This window comes from Psammomys obesus, unplaced genomic scaffold (assembly GCF_907164565.1).
Source record: "Psammomys obesus unplaced genomic scaffold, mPsaObe1.curated_primary_1811, whole genome shotgun sequence".
Classification (NCBI taxonomy): domain Eukaryota; kingdom Metazoa; phylum Chordata; class Mammalia; order Rodentia; family Muridae; genus Psammomys; species Psammomys obesus.
The window spans coordinates 11,663,483-11,685,106 of record NW_026586383.1 but is presented as its reverse complement, the minus strand read 5'-3'; the positions used below and the strand labels follow the sequence as shown (position 1 = coordinate 11,685,106).

Sequence of the window (21,624 nt, the reverse complement as noted above, 5' to 3'; positions counted from 1 at the left end):
GCAAGAGCTGGTCAGCACCAGATGGATTTTTACTTCCTGAAAGCACAGTCCAGGATTAGTGAGCTGCCAGTCTTTGCGTTCCACAGCCTGTTGTGCTAATTGGACTGACAGTCTCCTTTTGAGTCAGCTATTGTCCACGTCCCTGCTGTGTTCACTGAAGGCAAAGCTGTGTGCCCAGGACAGACATGCCAACAATTGTCCACATCAGCTTGTGGAACCCTGGATTTTGTCTGCACTTTAGCTTTTTTCCCTGGTGGCTGCTGCTGTTGATCAGATGGGGACAGAGCCACTCAGCTAATGACGAGCTGTTCTGTCCTCAACTCTAGCACAAAATGAGTTGGTCTGTACCCTTCTCTCCACTGATGGATATTAACTGCTTGGAATTAGCTAATCAGCTTCGCTCTGTGCAAGAGCAGCAGCAGCAGCAGCACAGGGGAGTACTAACTGTTCTAGCAGGCTGGCCTGGGCGTGCTGGGCTGGTGTGGTTTGAAAGTCTTGTGCACCCCTATTCCTGGGAGAAAGAGGAGGAGGAGTTAGCAGGTGTCTCCATTGTTGGTTTCTCGAAGGCTATCAGAGGCAAGACAAGTTCACTTAAACCACATCTTCCTTTTGATCCCTCAGTAGCCACCTTGGAAACCTGAGATAAGGCTATTTGCTTAAAAGTGTCCCTAGCTGCTGGGTGTGGTGGCACAGGCCTGTAATCCCAGAACTTGGGGAGGCAGAGAAAGGCAGATATATGTAAGTTCAAGGCCAGCCTAGTCTACAAAATGAGTCCAGGACATCCAAGGCTACACAGAGAAACCCTGTCTCAAAAATAAAATAAAAGTAGCCCCTAGGATAGTTTCATTTCCAAATGCTAATAGCCTTCAAGGGGTTAGGTGAGCTAGGCTTAGAACCCCAAGACTCCCATGTGTAACTCATCTGTTTTATCTCTACAAACAGGAAGAAGGTCAACAAGGGTCCTGCTGTGGGCATCTACAATGGCAACGTCAATACCCAGGTGCCCCAGATGCAAAAGTTCCAGAAAAGACGGAAGGACAATGATTCTCATGTGTATGCCGTCATTGAAGACACCATGGTCTATGGGCACCTGCTGCAGGACTCCGGCGGCTCCTTCATCCAGCCAGAGGTGGACACCTACCGGCCCTTCCAGGGCCCCATGGGGGACTGCCCCCCCTCCCCACCCCCTATGTTCTTCAGGACCCCAACTGCAAAGTTCACTGCCGATGAGCCAGCCCCTAGTAGCTCTCCTGAGCCTGAGAGTGAACCCTACACTTTCTCACACCCCAACAAGGGGGAAGTAGGTTTCAGGGAGACGGACATCCCCTTAGTTGACACCCAGGGGCCAGTGGAGACAGAAGAATAATTTGGCTCCATTCCAAAGACTTTGCTGAGATGCATGGCCCCGGGCGATGAGACCCACACAACTGTCCCAGCCAGAAGTCACATGGAAGAGCAATCAACTAGAAGTAAGAGCTTCTGTGAGGGGCCACCAATTCCTGGTTTTCCGGTGGACACTGCAGTGATGAGCACATCTCGGCCTCTGACGGGGACGCCATCCTAACAGCTCAGACCTCCCCGAACGAAGCTTGTGTTGGCTGGCCGAGGGACAGAGAGAGACATTGTCCACCCAGATGGACTGCAGTGAGACTGGATTCCCGATGATAAGCTGAGACTTAATGGATTCCCAGGAGCTCCACGTGAGGTCTCTGCTCCCACTGGAGGCCTCTGGATGAAAATGACAAGGTGCTTTTCCAATGGTAGTATTTGTTTAGTGTTGCTGCATGTTTTTAAAAGCTGGATGCGGAGCTGGTGGTGGAGCTGGGTTGGTAGGATGCCCACACAGAGCTCGGGCTCCACCCTCACTGCACACAACCAGCGCACTGGCACACGCCCGTAAGCCTAGCTCTAGGGGAGGAGAGGGTCAGAATTTCAGGGTCATCAGCAAATAGGTAGGGCTTTGGAGGCCCTCCTGGTCTATCTTAAAAACATGCACAGCTCCCGTCTAGTACTGACTCATGCAAACTGGTTTGGACAGCTGTGTTTTGGTTTTTCAGGCCACTAGATAAATGTGCACCTGTGGAGATGATTGATGATCTGCCCAGCCAGAAAAGTATACACGTGAGTGCGTGCGTGCGTGCGTGCGTGTGTGCGTGCAGGTCTCGATTACTCAGTAAGAAATTTCCCAGTCCTCCTCGGCCGCATTCAGCTGTCTCCCTGCAGAATCCATCACAGACCCCTCATCCTCTACTCCCGGTAATACTAGAAGCTTGAGCTGCTCTGTGTGGTGTACGGCTCTCCCAGCTGCAGCAATACTTTGACATGTCAACTGAAATTTTAGAATAATTTAATCCTTTAAGAATACATAAATATGGGCTCTGGAAGCACTTGGGAGGCAGAGGCAGGCAGATCTCGCTAGTTCAAGGCCAGCCTGGACTGTATTGTGAGTTCCAGGACAGCCCGGGCTACAGAGAAACCCTTTCTCGGAAAACCGGAGAGAGAAAATGCTGCAGACAGTGGCCATCTGCATCAGCTTCCCAGGGTTACTGCAGCACGCCCTGTGGTGGCTTAGCAACAGCTTCAATACAGTTCTAGAGATAAGATTCCCAAACCAGCTTGACTGAACTGAGAGCGGGAAGCTGGCAAAGCTGCGCCTCCCAGGCGTTCAGAGCGTCCTCGGCCTTCCCGGCGCGTGGACGCATCCGTGGCTGCATCTGTCTCGCATGGCGTGGCTGGTCGCCTACTCAGCTGCTCCTTGCTTTCACTTGCAAATCCAGTTCCCATATCAAGCCTTAACCTTGTCACCTGGAAAAGACCCTTCACTGCGTTTCGGGCACCACACGCACTGGCTGGGTAAGCATCTCCGAGGGTGAGAGGACATTGCCTTGCCCATCCCACCCTCCTGTGGTACTCAGGAGACCATAAGAAATGGCCCAGCCTGAAAAGCTTTGCTTTAGCCTGTAGCTAAATGTTTAAAGTTTAAAAAGAAAAAAATTTCCCCTAACAATCCAGCTCACAGGACCTGTCTGTGCTGGATACATCTTAGCCTGAGGCAGCCGCTAAAGTGAACCACAGTGGCTCTGGCCCTCAAATACAATGTCCAGGGCCACTTAGTCCCCATCTTTCCTGCTGCCTCCGCTCCGAGGCTGTGTGCTTGTGGCTTAGATCGACACTGAAGTGTAGGAAAAGCACAGAGTGGAGCTTCCATCCTACAGAGCGAGGAGACAGAGTTCTGGCATGATCCAGAGGGAAAGCAGTGGTACTGTAGCTTCAAGGATCTCTGGCAAAACCTTCAGGAAATAAATGTGTATCATAATGCTCAGGGAACTCACCCTGGAAAGGTATCTCATTACCACGCCCATGTCGCCAGAGACAGGGCACTCAGGTCCCCTGGAGGGTCAAACTCCAGACCTCTTGAGTTCTTTCCAACAAGAAGAGTTCACGCTTTAATCGCACCTCGGTGCTGCTCATGCACCTTTCCTGTCCGAAAGCTTTTCTCCTTTCCAGGAAAGAAGGTTGTCTCCTCTCCTGCCACCCAAGGTGCTGAGGACCCCCCATGCAGGGCCAGGAGCACCTGTGGCTCCTTCCTTCACCTGGCATCGCCATGCTGAGCAGGGGCCTCTGTGCTTCATCTCCGTTGGCTTCTGCCTTCAGGTGCCCCTTGGGAGACAGTCTTGTGTGCTGTTTCTTACTGTGTGTCAGCCCAGTACCCTCGACCCTGGCTCTCCTGACTGCACACAGTGGCTGGGCGTGTGGCTGCATACGGAAGGGAAAGGTTGACTCTTTCATTCAGACAAGCCAGAGTCCTTCAGCTGTGACCCTAATACAGGTGGGAGGGCCAGTCTGTGCACCTGCAATGCATATATCAAAGTAATTTATTTAATGTAGAGACATTTTAGGTAACATTAATTTCCTATACTTTTATAAATAAAGAGACACAAAATAAATGCATATCGGTTGTTTGATGCTGCTGTTTGCTCGGTTTCCGTGGAGGCCCGTTGCTCAAAAGCTCTTTCTTTTGACAAGCCCCACATGGGCTAAGAGGTTGCCCTTTCCATTGTTCACCAAGGGTTTGCTGCACAGAAAATTGGGCTTTGTGTTGCAATCTCTTTATCTGGTGCCATGCCCAGTGGGGAGCAGATATGTTTGTTTGAAATAAAAATGAGACCTAGCCAGGTGCAGTAGTACACACAGGCAATCCCACACTAGGAGACTGAGGGAGAATTGTGAGTTCACTGCTAGCCTGGGCTACAACGCAGGAAAAACGTCTCAGAGTCTGCTGTCCACTGTGAGGTCCGTGGCAGTGGGCGCCCTCACAGCAGCGGTTGTTCTTTAAGGCAGGGTCTCTCACTGAACATGGAACCTCCGATTTGGCTGAATTTGCTGGGCATGAAGCCTCAGGGACCCTCTGTCTGCCCAGTGCTGGGACTATAGGCTCATTCTGTGTGCCCTGTGTGTCTGGTGCCCATGGAGGTTTGCGAGGGTTTCTGATCCCCTGTAACAGTTCCAGATGGTTGTCAGCTGTCACGTGAATGGGTCCTCTTCCAAAGCAGCGAGTGCTCTAATCCAGAGTCGTCACTCCAGCCCCTGTGCGCATCTTCTCAGGGATGCGGACAGGTCCTTAAAATGCACAGCACGCGTTTTGGCAACCGAGCCATCCTCCCAGGCCCACCTGATAAGCTCCTGTACCTGTCTCAAAGGGGGGGGGGGCATCTGAGGAGACCACGTGAGGTAGCCTCTGGCCTCCACACATAGCTGCATGGACACATGCGCCCACACCATACACAGACCCCGGAAGCTGAGCAAAAGATAATGCCGTGGCTTGGGCCTCGCCAGCCTCCAGAACCATGAGCCAAGCCCTTCTCTCCACGTAACCCGTCTTGGCCATTCAGTTAAAATCAACAAGACAGACCAAGTACGTCTATGACACTGAGCCTGCAGTCTGCTCTCATGGCCGGGGAAAAGGAGGGGAAGTGAGGAGTGACAGCCTTGACTGAAATACGGAGTGGGAAGGGGCAAAGGCCCAGAAACATTAGAAGACCCTGCTCTTCCGTAGCCTACAGATCAGATCAGTCAGGGCTGTGTGTAGGTAGATGGTGGGCAAACTGTTGGTGTTTTGGGAAAAGAATGTCTGAGAATAAGTTGGTTCCTGCTCTCAACCACACTGACTGATTGTATGATAGGTTTTGACTGTTTTTGTTTTATTTTAGGTTGCAAAGCACATTCACAAACATTCATACTCATACTCAGCCCTGAGCATATAAAAATTCAATAAACTCTGAACTGAGGAAGTTCTTAGAACTACCTGCCACTTGGGGAAGTAAAAACAGCACAGGTCATTGCAAGGTTGAAAAAGACACTTCAGAGCTGCCAGTCTCAGCCAGTTACTCAGCTCGCAGGGACCTCGGTTCTTAGAGTCTTAGAGCAGAAACAGGATCATGGAACTGAGCTGACCTGTTCCCCTTCTTTTGCTCACTTAATATAAAGCTCCTGCTGGGCTTAAAGCAGATTTTGAAGTTGTCTAAGTGTCAGAGTTGAAATAGGAATTATTTTCCACGCCACACACCAACACAAAAAGCTGCAGAAGGAGGGACAGGCAGTTGGTTTCCTGCTTGGGCCCCTGAGTTCATTCAAAGACAATTGGTAAGTTGCTAAAATGGTTAATTTTGTCTGTAAGATGCCCAGATAACTGACCAAACCTGACTGGGGGTGAGTGCTGTGGCTGAGTGGGTATTTACAAACTCATGGGGAAGCCAGGTGAGGTGGTGCATGCCTATAATCCAGGACTTGGGAAATTAAGGCAGGAGTTCAAGGCCAGCCTAGGTTATATAAGACTGTATTTTAAAAGGGTCAGGAAGAATGAGGAGAGAGAGAAGAAGAGAGAGAGCTCACGGAAAATTATTTCCCTCCACTAACACCTATGTAAATCACAAGAAGCTCTTGTTCTAGGGAGGGGCTTTCCAGTGCACTTCTACCTCACTGGTTTCCTCAAGCTCTTCGCAGCTGCCATACTTTTTTGCACCTTAAGGTTCTTATTCATGACCTTTGTTCCGGGGCAACCATGGCTTCCCCCCCAGGTGATACTCAAAGACAGAATAAGCACCTGCCCAAGAAGTAAACTTGTCATTTGGCTTACAGTTATTTATCCCTTCATCCTGCCAGGCAATGAATTATTTACTGAGAGCTAACGAGGCCCTGGGGATAGAGCAGTGAGCTTGCTTCAGGCTTCTGGTAGAGCTGAAAATTGGAAAAAGCAATAACAAAAAACAAATTGATAGGCAATGCATTGTGTTACCTAAGTGGTGTAAGGCAAAGGCTGGGATGGGCGAAGAGTTGGGGAAAAGTCTCTGAGGAATGGTAATCAAATAAACCGTGTGACATCAGTCCCCTCGGGCGGGCCTGGATTATGAGAGTGAGGCAGCCCCGCATGGAGAAGAATGCAGTGGGAGGAGGCAGGGCTGCAAAGCAGAAGGGTTGGTCAGCTCAATGGAAAAGCCAAGGCCTCCAGAGCATTCTAGAGGCTGTGAGTTCCAGCCTAGGCTACAAAAACAGTCCCAGGCCAGCTGGGTTTACACAGGAAGTCCCTGTTCCTCAGAATAAATAAATGAATACCATAATCCAAGTAAAAAAGTGACAAAAAATAAGTCTATACAGACAGAAAAAAAAATCACGAAATGCCAAGTGTGGTGGCTCACACTTGGCTAAGGCAAAAGGATTGTTAGAAGTTTAAGACCAGCTTGGGCTACCTAGAACATTCCAGGCCGCCATATCCCCAGCAATAACAAATATACCAGCAGTCGCCGGGCCTATTGGTACAGCCTGTAACCCCAGATACTCAGATCACAAATGCAAAGCAAAAGCGTGGCTCAGGGTAACTGGCATTTACTTTGTGGGTTCCTTTCTCTCCTCCACCCTTCTCTATCTCCTTTCTTCTTCCCTTTCAGCCTCCTAACACTAGATAGGAGGGAGGGAAAAAAAAAAGATAGAGGGAAAAGGGATTTTGTTCTACTATTTCGTGCTGATTAGGGGCGTTGCGTTCTTTGAGGCAAGCTTGGTCTTCACCATCAATTAATTACTTCTTTGTGCACTGCTACTTAACAACCCTCAAACAACAGCAGCAAAGCACCAACCAGCAACCCCACCTATTGGGGAATCTAGCATTTATAGATCCTCGGAAAAGTTCTCATGTTATGCCAGGTTCACGGGACCCTCAGAGACCACCAGGAGACGACTCTATGCAATTGCAAGAGAGCTTTATTACGAGAGCGATCGAACTCGGGACCCAAGTCTCACTGGCACAGCAGTAGAGAAGTGGGACCCTGAGCTCTGAGTGAACAGGATTTTTAAAGGGAAAGTCTGTGATGAGGGAGTTTCCATGGCAGCAAGCAGGGGGCCACAAGTCTTGACATTATAGAATTGGGTGAAGTTTAGCAGGGCGGGGTGACCTTTTCTGAGGCACACAATCACAATGGCTAAAGCATATAATCTCAATGGTTATTTTTCTAAACCACGTCTGAAACATTGGAGAGAATTTTCCCTCCCGATTCTAAACCAATTCCCATTGATTATTGCCAGGGAGTTTGTCTCTATTTTCTATGAAGCATTTATTCTGCTATATTTCCTGGAAGCTGTTGCTAGGAGAGTTAACTTTGTTTTCTGCCAGGTGTACATTCTGTGATATTTCCTGGTACCTGAATTCAGTTCCCAGTCAAGATCTTTATTTCAAAATGGAGTTATATTCAGGCTATCTTAAGCTCTTCACTCAGAATTCTAAAAGTCGCACTCACAGCTGGCCAAACCACGCCCCTGCTAGAGCACAAGGCAAGTAAACACCACCCGCTGTAAAGCAGTCCCATATCCCACACCTGGAATTAAAACAAAACATATTCCCATAATATTTCTGTTCCTTAAAGAAACCAAAAATCTCACCACAGCTCAGGGAAGCTCAGCAGTAACTTAGTGCAGTCTTGCATGCACTAAGTTCTATGTTCACTCTCTAGTTAAAAAACCGGGGCAGAGGGATGGCTCAGTGGTTAGGGGCATTTACAGAGGACCAGCTCTTGTTCTGGAAGCACCTGGTTAGGTAGCTCACAACTGCCTGCAGCTTCGGATCTGTTGCCCTCTCCTGGGCTCCACAAGCACCCACATCCGTGTGCACATGCCTATACATAGATACATATGCACATAGTTTAAAATAAAAAGGAAGCAAGGTGTAAATTTTCTATCATTTACCCATTGCCCTTCATTTTTCCTGGTTGAAATGGCCGGTCGTGGCACTGCACACTTTAATCCCAGCACTTGTGAGGCAGAGGCGGGCAGATCTACAAGACTGAGTTTCAGGACAGTCGGCTGCACAAAGAAACCCTGTCTTCAAAAGCTAGAAACCAAAACAATAAAACACAAACTTCTACAACCAGAAGGAATGCTAAGGTTTTACTGTTATTTCACTGACGGTCTCTCAGGCCCGGCTGAGCAGGAGAGCTGGGAAGCATGTGCTGTGGACATGATTCTCTCCTCACTTCTGCTCCAAAAGCAGCTCTGTCAATACAGTCTCCTTGACAAACGTAGCCAAACAGAAAATCCCAGCACTGGAGACTGGCATATGCCTCCAGTGTCCCATCACTTCCAGCGCTCAATTAGGTGACTTCAAATAACCAAATATGGATTGATAACAAGGTGCCTCTGAGATAATAAAGCCTCTTTTTTGAGATTTAAAAAAAAGTTTCATTTACATCTTCCAAGCCTGAAACATTAAGACAAAAAATTGCACTTTTGCTCCAATTGCTGCCAGCACAGAATTCTCGAACAAACTTCACCTTCAGATCTCTGACAAGGAAGGCCTACGCAGTAATTGAACATGGCATCACATCTGCTATGGCTTGCATGACGAGTTTTATTGTTGGTAGCATTAAAGCAAGGAGGCATTTCTCCTGCTGAGGCATTTGATTCAATCTCGTTTCCAGTCCCTCTTACTGAATACCCATTTTGTGCAAACCCCTGAGCTGAGGACAGAGAGGCTGCCATGTGGAATGCTTCAGAGCGAATGCGCAGGCACGGGGAGGGCAGGAGGGAAACCGTAAGCTCAGGGTAACAGCAGTGCTCATTCATTTGCAGAGAATGACCCGAAGGTAGGGCTGGTTCTGTTCCACTGGCTACTTCCTTGAGCTGTTAACGAGGCCGGTAAGGAACCAGGAGTAAACTACATACAGGTATAGACTGACTGACTTTTTCAGAGCCAGGGGTGGAACCCAGACCCTCATAAATGCAAGGCAAACACTCTATGAACTGAGCTATATTCCCAGTTTAACGGGTTAATGGCATGTCAGAATCATATCACAGTAAGACCATCCCAAACCAGCTGGGACCATGTAGCTAAGTCAGAAGACTGCAGCCTTTGTCAGAGCTCTCAGGCTGTGAAGATACATTTATTTGGGGCTTGTTTATAGGTTCAGAGGTTAGTCCATTGTCATCATGGCATGGGGCACACATGCGTCAGACACTTGCTGGAGAAGTAGCTGAGAGTTCTGCCAGTGGATCTGCAGGCAACAGGAAGACAGAGTCCTTGGGCCTGGCTTGGGCTCTTGAAATCTCAAAGCTCAGAGATGGGCGGTGGCACACACCTTTAGTCCCAGTCCTCGGTAAGCAGAGGCAGGCCGATTCCTGAGTGGAGGCCAGTCTGACCTATAAAGTGAGTTCCAAGACAGCCAGGGATACACAGAGAAACCCTGTCTGAACAAAGAAACAAACAAACAAACAAACAAACAAAAAAGAGACCCTCAAAGCCCACCCCCAGTAACACAACTTCTCCAACAAGGCCACACCTCCTGGTCGCTGCAAGTAGCGCCCGCCCCTCCCTGAAGACTGCGCATTCAAATATATGAGCCTCTGGGGACCATGCTTCTCTAAACCACCACAAGCACTTGGCTTCACCACGTCTACACAGCATTTGCTCGGCACCCACCTGCTCCCCTCATGCATCTGATGCTATACCCAGAAAATTACACAACACAGAAAAACTGAGGAGACCTATTCAGGAAAACTCTGACCCACTCCCCGAGTGCCTCATCTCTTCCCCACTTTAACACGTGAGTAATAATATCCCCTTCATTTTGCATAAATTCGCTATCTAAAAGCTCAAGACTTCGGCTCTCTGGAGAGGCTCACGCCCACCCCTACCTTGTACATGCCCTGCTGTCCTGGTGGCTTCAACTCCTGTACTTAAATCTGTGATTTTTCTTCATAAATCCCACATTTTTTGCGGTAGGGCCTGGGGTCTGAGCATTCCACCCAGAACACACGTGGTGGACAGAGAGAACTCACTCTGACCTCCACCAGGTTATAGCACATGCCACTCATTGGCCGTGTTTTCAGACACAATATAGTTATCCCAGTTGGAGTGGGTGCTGATGGCTTAGATGGGCAGAGGTGCTGCTGGGAGCCTTCAGCAGACAGGCCCAGACCCAAGTGTCTACTCGGCAAACAGCAATGCCCAGGACAGGAAGCTCTTCCCCGCCATCTTCTAGGACCTCTTGCCAGGCTTCTGGAGTGGCAGTGCGGAACGTTCTAGAAATACCTGATGGGTAGACACTGGCAACATGAGCTCCCACAGAGAGAAGCTCTCTGAGGCAGTGTGGTGCAGCAGAGCTGAGATAGCCCAACCTAACACAGAGCACCTGAAGTCAGGCTGCCTGAAGAACAGCAGCTTCGGTGCCTGCAGAGCCACAACCTCCCTCCTCTGAGTGTCCCACACACCTTGCAGAAGTTACAGAAACAATTGTCAGAAGGATTGTACTTCAAGTCCTGATGCCAAGCAAAATACTTTGCATGAAGTGACATCCAAGGGAGACATGCCCACACCTGTCCTGCCATCCGGCTGGCAGAATTCGGAATGTGATTTGAACTTTCTTTACTCAGAATCTTCTGAGGTTTGTCAACAGTCAGTAGAAAAGTTCCCCATAAATACTGGATAGAAACATTAAGAGAACACTCTAGAAGTTTGAGTAGTGACACCCCAGAGGCATGGTACCTAGAAGATATGACCTGGAGACTTGTAAAAAGACTGATGTTTAAACTACAAAACACTTCGGGAACACTTCTGACTGGTGTGGTCATGTCCCAGTCCACAGAAACAGCGGCTCTCAGGGACCTCTGGAGCACTGTGGGACCAGATTCCAGCTGTCCTCTTTGTTCTTAGACGGGATCCCACGTGTACGAGGCTCTCTCAGGCACTGAGAAAGCATCGGTTGATCTCTTATGAGGCCAGGGTTAGGGTGTAAACCTGTGGGCGCACACGAGGGTGGAAGGAGGCGAGTGTAGCCGACGTTGCCTCCTCAACCTTCTAGCTTGTCCTCTGGATGGTGTTCTGTGGTGGCTGCGTCCTTCACGCAGATGCATCTGTTGATCCGCTCCACAGTCACGACAGTGCCGCCTGCATGTGTTCCTCTGCCCTCTGGCCACACCCTGCATGTGGAGAGGCCAGAGGACAACACTTTCACTTGGGCAGGAGCTGCCTTTGAGCTTGACTCTAGCAGCCCGTTGTTCTGCTGTAAACGATGCAGAAGAAACCACAGATTTGTGGCTGTGTCTTCCCACAGAACTAGAAAGCTGCAGAGTTGGACTCTGAGTCCAGGATTACTTCCTAACCGAGAGCTACTGCTGTGGACTAACTGGAAATCTGGTGTTTGCCCTGTTAAGAAAACCCTAGCAGTTTCCCTTCTGCTGACCTGGCATTTGAACTTCTGGTCCTCATACAAAGCCACTTTCCTCCAGTGCTCAGCTTTGCTCTCTTCCTCAAAGATTTACTTATGCATGTGTATGAGTCTCTGTCAGCATGTACATCTGCATGCCAGAAGATGCCAGAAGAGGGCATCGGATCCCGTGGGTGAGCTGCCATGTGTGTGCTGAGAGTTGAACTCAGGACCTCTGGAAGAGCAGCCAGTGCTCTTAAACACTAAGCCATCTCTCCAACCCAGCTTAGCTCTTCTCTTAACACAAACATAGAAGGGCAATTCTCGGGAACTCTCCCCCTGGTCTCTGAACTTCAGAACCCAGGTATCCCACCACACAGTGACAGCTCAAGAGCTGAATGTAGTAGATCGAGCAAGGATGGTGGTCTAGGCCCTAGGTCTAGGCTAGTGTCTGTTTGGAAAAGTGCTTTCCACCACATGCTTTCTACAGGGGACAGAAGCTGTCAGCGTTCATCCTCAGCCAGCTGTGAGACTTAACTCCCTGTGACAGTGTAGACTGAATTATCTCAGCTGTGTGTTCCCAGTACATGCAACAACAGTGCCCCTTGGTGGAGAAGGGAGTTGTTCTGAGGGTTGGGCCAGGAGTTCCTACTTGATAAACGTTGCTCTTATGAGAGTCACCGGCTCACAAAAGCAGGTGAAACGGGATCTGACATCAGACCTCAGAAATAACCCTAAAAAGTCTGAGTGCGATTGTATTTTTACGCAATTTTGTACTCCCAATCACAAACACAACCAACTCCGAGTGCTGTCACTCCTTTTGAATTTTTAAATGTATTTATTTAGTGTGTGTGTGAGTTTTTCTGGAGCTTAAACCCAACATCTTACTAAGCAATCATATCACTGAGCTACGTCCCCAGCAAATATGGCAGATGGCAGATATGTTAAATACGTCATTCTCAATCACACGAAGAGGTTGGGATCCATGGTGGAAGTTTTGACATTTTTTTAAATTGTTGTATTTGTTTGTTGAGACACTCTCCCTATGTAGCTCTGGCTGAATTGGAACTCAACGAGATCTGCTTGCCTCTGCTTCACAAGTGCTGGGACTGTAGGTATGTGCCACCATGCCTAGCAGTGGTTTGGTTTGGTTTGGTTTGGTTTGGTTTGGTTTGGTTTGGTTTGGTTTGGTTTTGAAACAAGATCTATATCTCAGCTGAGGCTAACCTTGAATGCCCAACATTCTGCTGCCTCAGTGTCAAATTCCTGGGATTACAGGCATAAGCCCCAACACCAGGCTTGGCTGAAATTTTGGTATGAGTATGGGGGTACTATGATAACATCTGGAGGTCAGAGGACAACTCTGGGAATTGGTTTTCTCCTTCTACTACAAGACACATGGATCAAACTCAGGTCTGCAGGCTTGTGTGGTAGCTCCTGTACCAGTTAAGCCACCTCACTGCCTCAAGTAAGTGTTGTTTTAATAGCTAGAATGAAGCAGAAATTGGCGCCAACATCATTTCTATGGTTCACTTTTAGAGTTGTAATAAAGTAGGGGTTTGGGGAGACGGTCCAGAGCACACATACTCCTGTAGTTCAGCTCCCAGAACTCAAACCAGATGGCTCAGAATTACCTATGAACCCTGTTCCATGGAGAGCTGATGCCTCTAGACTACACACACACACACACACACACACACACAGAGAGAGAGAGAGAGAGAGAGAGTGTTTGAAACATAGAAACCCTGTCTCTAAAAACAAAAAACAAAAAAAATGGACTTGTAAAATGAAACTGTTCAGATGAGTACATTGGTGGAACTGGAAGGAGTGTTTTGGTGTTGAGACCTCATGCCTGGATTTCTGAGGTATAGGTCAGCATGTTTAATCACTGGAAATTACCTTATATAGTGATCAGCTGACAACTGAGGCCCTTTGCAGAGGATGCTGAGGGCAAAGGATTGAAAGTACTAAATTAGTAAAACGAATGTTAGTCTTTTACTAACTCGACCACTATTTCAAAGTGCTCCTCTGGTTGTCCCCAGAGCTTTTTATACTCCAGAGCCACACACCGTGGGAAGGTCACGGGGTGGTGAAGAGAGGTCTTTTAACTCAGGAGGATTCCGTACCCTGGAACTCAAACCCAAAGACAGCCTGGACAAGACAATGAGATTTTTTTTTTTCTTTTCCAAAAAAACCAAACACAGCTGGGAGGCCAGGGGGCGGAGTGTGAAGTGCGCAGGTGTTCCAAACCTAGGAAGCCTCCAGGCTGGTGAACAGGAGAGCATTCTCTTCCCCACACTGCCACCTGCTGGTGGAAGAAGGCAGTGTTTATTGCCGGCCCAGATTGCCTTTCTACCAGAACCCACACTTCTTGGGTTCAACACACCTAAGGAACTCTGACCCGGACTATCTGGAATCGGAGCTCTTAGCTGGCTGACCTTGAGGGCAGGCCTCACTCTTGAGTGTTCCCACACTGACAGCTGTGGCTTACCACCCTGCCGTGACTTGAATGTCATACAATGATGAACCAATGATAGGCAGTCGGGTGGTGACGCACACAGCTCACTACAAGCTGCCTGCTATCCCAGTCAATCAAACTGCACGTCATCAGTGTGGCACTGTGATGTGCTGCCGGGGCAGCTTCTCCAGGCCGTGCTAAGGACATCAGGAGAAAGCACCAGAGCTGGCTCCACAGGGGTGGCCCAGGCCAGGTCACACTAGAAGCTAGCCAATAGCCACTTGGGGAAACAAAGGCACACGGCTACTTGTGTTTCATCTTTGGAGAGTTCTGGTCACGTGAGACCAGTATGCAAAGGTGGTGGGAAGGCTCGGGCCTGCGGAATCGGGCTGGGGTTGACCCCTGGTTTTGCAATGAGCCGGAGCCACTGAGCTTCCTTACGCTGAGACTTCCCTTCTTGTAAGGCAGGGTTAGTAACGCATGTTGTCCTGGAGAAATACAACTAAACCAGACTACAAACAAGTTTCTGCAACATGACGGGCTCGGGGATGCTCGGTGCCGCCGTGGGACCGAGCTGTGAGGAGTGGGGGCGAAAGGGACCCCTAGCCGGGCAGTGCCCACAGCCCCCTGGGATGAGGATAGAGACAGAGAGGAATCTCCTTGGGAAGCCCTGGTACCCCACTCATCCATTACCGAGCAGCCGCCCCCGCATGTCCGTGAGCCCCCAGGTGGACCCCCAGCAAGAGAAGGGATAGCCCTCCCCGCCCACAAACACACCTGCCAGAACTGGCGGGTGTTGTACTGCAGCAGAGGACGTGCGCGCTGCAAACAGCAGACCGGAAACGAGACTCTTCTGGGCTGGGGGCCAGGCTCCTCGGGTCTTCACGCACCGACCTGCCGACCAGCCAACGTCAGGGACTCTGTACCAGCTTTATTTGCAAAAACCAGGCAGGGAGGAACCGGGGACAGAAAAGTCTTGGCGCCCCTCTCTGGGCACCTGCATAGCCGCGCGCGCCTCACTCCCCAGTGTCCGACTCGGCCGACGCCCGCTCCCATAGCCGCCCACGAGCCCACGTCAACCCTGCCTCTGCGGCTCACACCCGCCCCGGCCCGCGCCCGCGCCTTCGCCTGGCTACACGATGGCGAACTGGCAGATGTAGGGCAGCTGATCGCGGCATCGCTTGTCGAACCACTTGCCGTTGGCCGCGCCGGCCAGGGCGGCGCAGTTCTCGGCTTTCCCGCCGTCGGGCTGCGCCGTGATCTCCGTCTCCCAGTTCTTGTAGGCCAGGGGGCCGCCGGTCATGTCCACCCAGGCGCCTTCCGCCGCCATGTCGTTGAGGCCCAGCCAGATCTCCGCCTCGCTGCCAGCGCTCTGGCGCGCGTACTCGAACAGCGCTTCATTCTCCAGCCCCGACTGCGGCGTGCCCAGCGTGCCCCCGCGCGAGATGCAGTCCTCACTCGCCTCATGGAAAGTCTTGGGCTGGGTGAAGGCCAGGAAGCACTTCAAGTTCACCTTGGTGCCCTTCAGGCACACTGAAGGGAGAGATAGCTGTCAGGTGATTTTTGGATGCTCCAGGTCAAAAAAATCAAGCTGTCCACCCCCTCCCACCCCAGCCCCAGCCTCAACCTTCATCCCATCCCATCCATCGCCTGAAACCCGCTTGTTCCCGCTTCAGGACCCTGCTGTGGCAGGCACTGAAGAGCCCAGATAAATGTTCAAGAGGACTGGGTGCCTTGCTCCTGAAATGGCCATCCATCTGCTGCAACCAGGGTCACTGACTCTCAGGGATGGAGCGAGAAAGTCACCTGGTCTCTGCCGGGGCAGGATAGTTGGCTGCAGAGGTTGGCACCAGGCATGGCACCTCAGGCCACTCCATCTCAAAGGCAGCCTCCCCCCCAACTAGCCAGAGCTCCTGCACTGAGCTCCGTTACCAGGCTCCCCAGGACCAAGTCGCTGGCTCACAGCGCCTGGCATCTGCCTGCTTGAACTAGAGACCACACTCCAGGCACCTGGGACCCACCAGCCCTGCCCGAGGGACAGCAAGCTTCACCACAGGGGACCAACACAGGGGACCTCTGCCCAGGCCAGGTCCTGGGCTGGCTGGGTGGAACTGGGAGAATGAGTGAGACTGCAGGATCGTTTGCAGCAGAAATGAGTGTAAGGAAAGGCTAATGCAACCGGCCCCCTGGACAGAGTGCTCAGCGGAACACTGGCCTCCCACGAGAGAAAGGTGCTCACGGTGAGCGTGGGGTAGCAGCTGGTGTTTAGCTTGATTTCTAGCTTAGACATCGGGCAGATTGGGCTGTGGGCCTTTTGCTGCAGGGCCACATACATCAGAGGTCCATACTGGCCCCTACCCCACTACTCAGCGAATATCCTAGAGAAGCAGGGGCCGAGGGACCTGACAACCAGGCCTCCTAGAAGCTTATTCACAGACTTTGAAGCACACCCTCAGCGCACTCCTGGCCAAGCACACACGTGGTATGCTCAGTGCATACCACCGAGCAGAGGCAAGGTCACGGGAGGAGAGTGAGGGCTAGACACTGCTAGGAGATCATGATAGAGCGGTGCACCGCCTGGAAAGAGGGCTGGCCTGGCAGAGCAGGTGGCCACCTCCCCCGTTTCCAGGCCCCACAGCTCTGTGCTGTGGCTGGCTCTCCGGGCCTCTGGAGTGGCCAAGCTATGAGGCCTGGTCCTACCTTCCACACCCTCTGCCTCAGTCAGTCTTTTTAAAAAGTATTTGTATTTTTAAAAAATTGTATGTGTATGTGCATCTGTCCTTGTGGGTGTGTGCCATGTCTGTGTACGGCTGCTCTCAGGGCAGAAGGCATTAAATCCCTCGGAGCTAGAATTATGGATGGGTGTGAGTCACTGTGTGGGTGTTGGAGACATTAAGCCCAGGTTCTCTGGAAGAGCAGCTAGCACTCTTAATAACTGAGCCATCTCTCCAGCCCCAAGATTGTAGTTTTTAAAATTTATCTTATTATTTGTTTTGTTTTTGAGATAGAGTCTCACTGTGCGACCCTGAGCAGCCTGACTGAGCTGGTGTAGATCTGCCAACCTCTGCTGCCTGAGTGTTGGGATTAAAGGTATGTGCTACCATGCCTGGTCTTTTTTTTTTCCCCCTGAGACAGGGATTCTCTGCATAGCTCGGTTGTCCTGGATTCTCTTTGTAGACCAGGCTGGCCTCAAACTCACAGAGATCCGCCTGCTAGGATTAAGGGCATGGACCACCACACCTGGATTTAGCAGTGCATTTTTATTTTATTTTTAAAATTGTGTGTATGTGTGTGTGTGACAGAGAGAGAGTTGATGCGCATGAGTGCGGTGCCCATGGAGAACAGGACATGTTGGAGTTCCGGGAAGCTGTGAGCCCTGACAGGGTGCTGGGACTGAAACTCTGGTCCTCTGTGAGGGCAGTGAGCCTTCTAAGTTGTCCTGCCATCTCTCCAGCCCCACCAGCTGCCACGCCGTTATCAATGCCGGCCTGTTACTGCGATTCAGAGACCATCTGCAAAGCTACAGACACGCAGAGAGCTGGACACAGGGAGGGTGAGCGGCAGTGTCCCCAGGGCTGTGAGACTAGGCCCAGTTCCCGTGTGACTGGCCTAGGCTGCACTACAATGCCTGGCCCTGCCCCAGAGCGCTCTTCTGCTGGGCAGTGTTAGAGCCATCTGGCCTCGGGAGCACTCTACTTCCACCCCCTTCTTGCTGGCCCCGCCTGGCTGGGGGTCTTACAGATGGACACCCGCAGCCTCCCCAGAGGAAGCATGTGAGGACAGGACTCCTGTGCGTGGCACTGCCTGGCCCCTTCCCGAGTGTGCTCCTGCACTCACCCGTCTGTAAGGCCTGCTGCTCCTTCAACAGGGCCACCTCCTGGGCCAGGCCATCCAGTCTGCTCTTGAGCTCCTCAAACATCTTAGGGCTCACCACATCTAGGACAGAGGCATGAGGCAATGAAAACTCAGGGTAGGCAGCTGCTCCCTTCCCAGGCTGTCAGCCCCACAGAGGTGAGGGGGAATCACTTCTAGACTAGATCTCTTGGTGTGCGCTCCTCTGGCCCCTGTCTAAGGAACTGACCTTACAGCGGGGCCTTTGTGTCTGTTCCTGGTTCCTCTCAGGCTTCTCTACACTGCATTTGTCACAGTGGTGCTGGGGCTAGCAGGACTTGAGGAACCAGCCACCTCATCAGCTCCAGCAGGACCACAAGCCGTGAAGCACAGAGGTCAGTTACCCCAGAATTGGGGCCAAACCCCAGACTGAGTTGAGGGTCACAGGATGGGGACACATGCTCACCAACACAGTTCCACCTTCTCTAACACAGCGGGCAGACAGCACTGCTCTGAAATGGCCCTGAGGAAGCTCAGCAGGCGTGACACAGCTCGGGCTGTGTGTCCGCCCAGCCGTAGCTGGGGGAGAGCCGGGAAGCTGCTTCCCACAGAGCAGCCACTGCGGAAGGACGGGCCGGCTATGACCACCTTAGCCGTGATCACAACCAGCGCAGTGCCGAGGGCAGTTATCATCCTGAATCTCCGCACTTCACACGGAAACAGAGGCCAGACTTAAGTGACCTGCCTAGGGTGATAGCTCAGCTAGCCCAAAGCCCTGATCCAAGCAGCCACAGAGCCACACTCCTCTCATCTGCTTCACGGTACTCCGTGAAGCTCCAGCAGGGAGTGCCTGTGGGGGCGCACCAGCAGATGTAGGTGAGGGATACTGGGTGTGTTGAGGGCTATAGGAGGACTGCTGTCTTCTTTAAGTCCCAGGAGCTCCTCAGAAAGCTCTCTTTGGCTTGAGGCAAAGGGCAGGGCGTCACCTCCATGGGCGGTTTCATGTAAAGTCCACATTCATGAGGTCAGAGCCTTTACCCACCTCCTGGAAGCCTTGCCAAGGAGCTGCGGCCAAGACATAGACTTGTGTGTTTAAGAAGCAGCGATACCAAGTGGTTACCAAGTGTGCAGGAAGTACACCCGGAGGGACAGGGTACAGCAGATAGGGCTGGCGCCAGCAGCCAGCTCACTCTGCCTCTGCTTCAACTTCTGGCTTCACAGACGCACAGATACTGCAAGTCAGTAAAACAATGCCAGGGCATTGGCTTGAGCACCGTGGGCATCTGGGACAGGGCTCGTGTGGTCATCACTGAAGACCAGTGCAGCCTACCCTGAGCCTCTGCCTTCCCTCATGACATAATTTACAAGACTTATGGAAATTTGAGAAACTGGCAACCGATTTCCATATACAGAAATTGTTTGCCTTTGGACTGTATCTCTCACACAGCAAGCCTGGGTGGCAATGTTGCCAATGTTCATGGACAGACCAACGCAGTCTTCAGTCCTCATATTTTAAAATGAGCATTTGTAAACAGTTATATATCATTTGACTTAAGAAATCAAAACCACCCAAAAATCTCCTTCCCAATTCAGGCTGCTCTCTGCTTTTCTCTCCAGAAGTCGCCTCTGTTACACATGGAATCTTTCTGGGATAATTCTACACACACACAGCAGACATTTGCATTTAGTAAGCCCATTCAGATTTTCTAAATAATTAATTATTGACATGTTAGTTGCTTAGGTTCATCTGAGTGATAAATTCCTTTGTCAAAGTGATGTCAATATAGTATCCATTCTATTTTGAATTTTGTTACATTGTAAACCCAGTCTTTGGTATTTTGGTTTTGTTTATTTTTGAGACAGGGTCTTCCTATGTAGCTTTGGTTAGCCTAGAACTCACTATATACACTAGGCTGGCCTCTAGGCTGGCCTCAAACTCACAGAGATCCATCTGCTTCTTCCTCCAGAGTTTTGAGATTAAAGGCGTGTATCACCACACCCAGTTTTGTTTTGTTGTTTGTCTGCAGTGCTAAAGATGAAAGCAGAATGTCACACATTCTAGGCAAGCACTCACAGCAGAGCATCAGGCTGGTAACACTAACCCTGGAGTTTTAGTTTGCTTTTTTGAGACAGGAGTTCTGTAGCTTTGGCTGGCCTCAAATTTGCTATATCGTTGAAGATAACCTTAAATTTATAATTTTCCTGCCTCCACTTCCAGAGTGCTATTGTTAAAGTGTGCACCACCACTCTGAGTTTATGTGATCAAACCCAGTCTCCTGCGATGCTAGAGCAGGCCTAACAACTCATTCTTTGCTGTAGCCTTGTGCTCCAAGATACTGGTTTGTGTATTTCATTATCCAGGTAGAGACGGCCTGCAGATTTTTCCACGCCCTTTCCTGTCTGGCTGGGCTCCACATCTGACTCTTCCTGCCATCCTCCCAGGCCTGTAAGGGTGACAGCCTCATTGCTTTCTGCTGTTCCCTCCCCACCCATTCCGGATGACCTCACTGCTGACACTGGTGGCAGGTCTCACTCCGCCAAGGTGATCTTAACCTCTGAGCCATCTCTCCAGCCCTCCGCCAAGATGACCTAAGAACACTCTGCCCTAAGCAGAGGAGAACAGGGATGCTCTAAGCTCAGTTTGAGACGATAAGGCTGACGCCCCACGGAAGCAAGACTCTATCTGTCCTCCATTTCCCCTCTGGATACCAAGCAAAAGTTTGTCCACGGGGTGGGTTTTTAATATATTTTACATTATTAAATGACTGCAAGTCTTTGAGCAAATTCACCCTCCTTGACCATCGCCAAGCTGGAGGTTTGCTTCTTTAGGTGTGTGGGGGGATGGGGAGCGGCAGACAACAGTTTAGAAAGCCCAATAAGGTTCTCCATTCTAAGAGTCAGGCTTTCTTGGAGTTCTGACAACCACCCCTGCTGTGAAAAATCCTCAACAACGAGAGGGTCTTTCACCAAAGGTCCCAGGAGGACTCATCAAGATCAGGTGGGAAGAGAAGGCTCATGAGCTAACATAGGGAGGGCAGCTGTTCCCAGAGTGCGGGAAAGGGTGACTGTTCCCCTGATGATGAAGGAAAGGATATCTTTCCCTAGAGCGGAGGGAGGAGCAGATGCACCCTGCTTACCTTTCTTGGCATTGGCAGCCTTCTTGGTCTTGGGGGTAGGCGACTCTGCAGTGACCTGGGACAGAATGAAGAGGCAGAAGAGCAGGTAGGTGCCCCAAAATCCCATACTGCTGCTGCTGCTGGCTGCAGTGCCGAGGTCAGAAAGCAGCGCCTACTGCAGCCTGAGCTGCGAGTCTTAAGGCTGTGGTGGACACAAGGGCCTCTGTCTGAGAAACCCTCCCAAAACTTGGCTCGAGGCGTGCAAAAAAAAAAAAAAAAAAAAAAAAAAGTGAAGCAGGTTTGCCAAAAGAGAAAGGCTTGGGAGCCAGAGCTCCATTGCTGTGGACAGCAGCCAGCAGCCTGGCCAGCCTCCCAGAAAGTCAGCATTTCCAAGGACTCCAATCGACAGCCAATAGCTGTCATTGCTCAATCCGTTCAGTGGTTACCTCGGGCAGGAGCCAGGCTGGACCTGGCATTGGCTCAGTGGGTCTCAATACCCACAGAACTGTCTTCTTCCATTTTGTTGAGGAAA

The 21,624-nt window shown here is 50.7% G+C and overlaps 2 protein-coding genes across 2 annotated transcripts in view; one reads left to right on the top strand and one right to left on the bottom strand.

Moving 5' to 3' along the window:
- Positions 1-2,089, top strand: part of Cdcp1 (CUB domain containing protein 1) — a 32,292-nt gene extending 30,203 nt beyond the window's left edge. The window contains exon 9 of the mRNA XM_055601847.1: positions 943-2,089. Within this exon, the coding sequence (XP_055457822.1) occupies positions 943-1,366 (424 nt within the window). The 3' untranslated portion in view covers positions 1,367-2,089. The remainder of the gene's footprint in view (positions 1-942) is intronic.
- Positions 2,090-15,013: 12,924 nt separating this feature from the next.
- Positions 15,014-21,368, bottom strand: Clec3b (C-type lectin domain family 3 member B). The gene is made up of 3 exons (XM_055601708.1): positions 21,114-21,368; positions 17,983-18,081; positions 15,014-15,678 (listed from the first exon to the last, which is right to left on the bottom strand). The coding sequence occupies exons 1-3, from the start codon at positions 21,217-21,219 to the stop codon at positions 15,278-15,280; spliced, it is 606 nt and encodes a 201-aa protein (XP_055457683.1). The 5' UTR covers positions 21,220-21,368; the 3' UTR covers positions 15,014-15,277.
- Positions 21,369-21,624: the final 256 nt, after the last annotated feature.

Coding starts and splice junctions, on each gene's coding strand:
- Clec3b (XM_055601708.1), bottom strand. CDS start 21,219: ATGGGATTTTGGGGCACCTACCTGCTCTTCTGCCTCTTCATTCTGTCC. Junction 18,082..21,113: donor GGCTGCCAATGCCAAGAAAG/GTAAGCAGGGTG, acceptor CCTCTGTCCTAG/ATGTGGTGAGCCCTAAGATG. Junction 15,679..17,982: donor GCAGCAGGCCTTACAGACGG/GTGAGTGCAGGA, acceptor CTCTCCCTTCAG/TGTGCCTGAAGGGCACCAAG.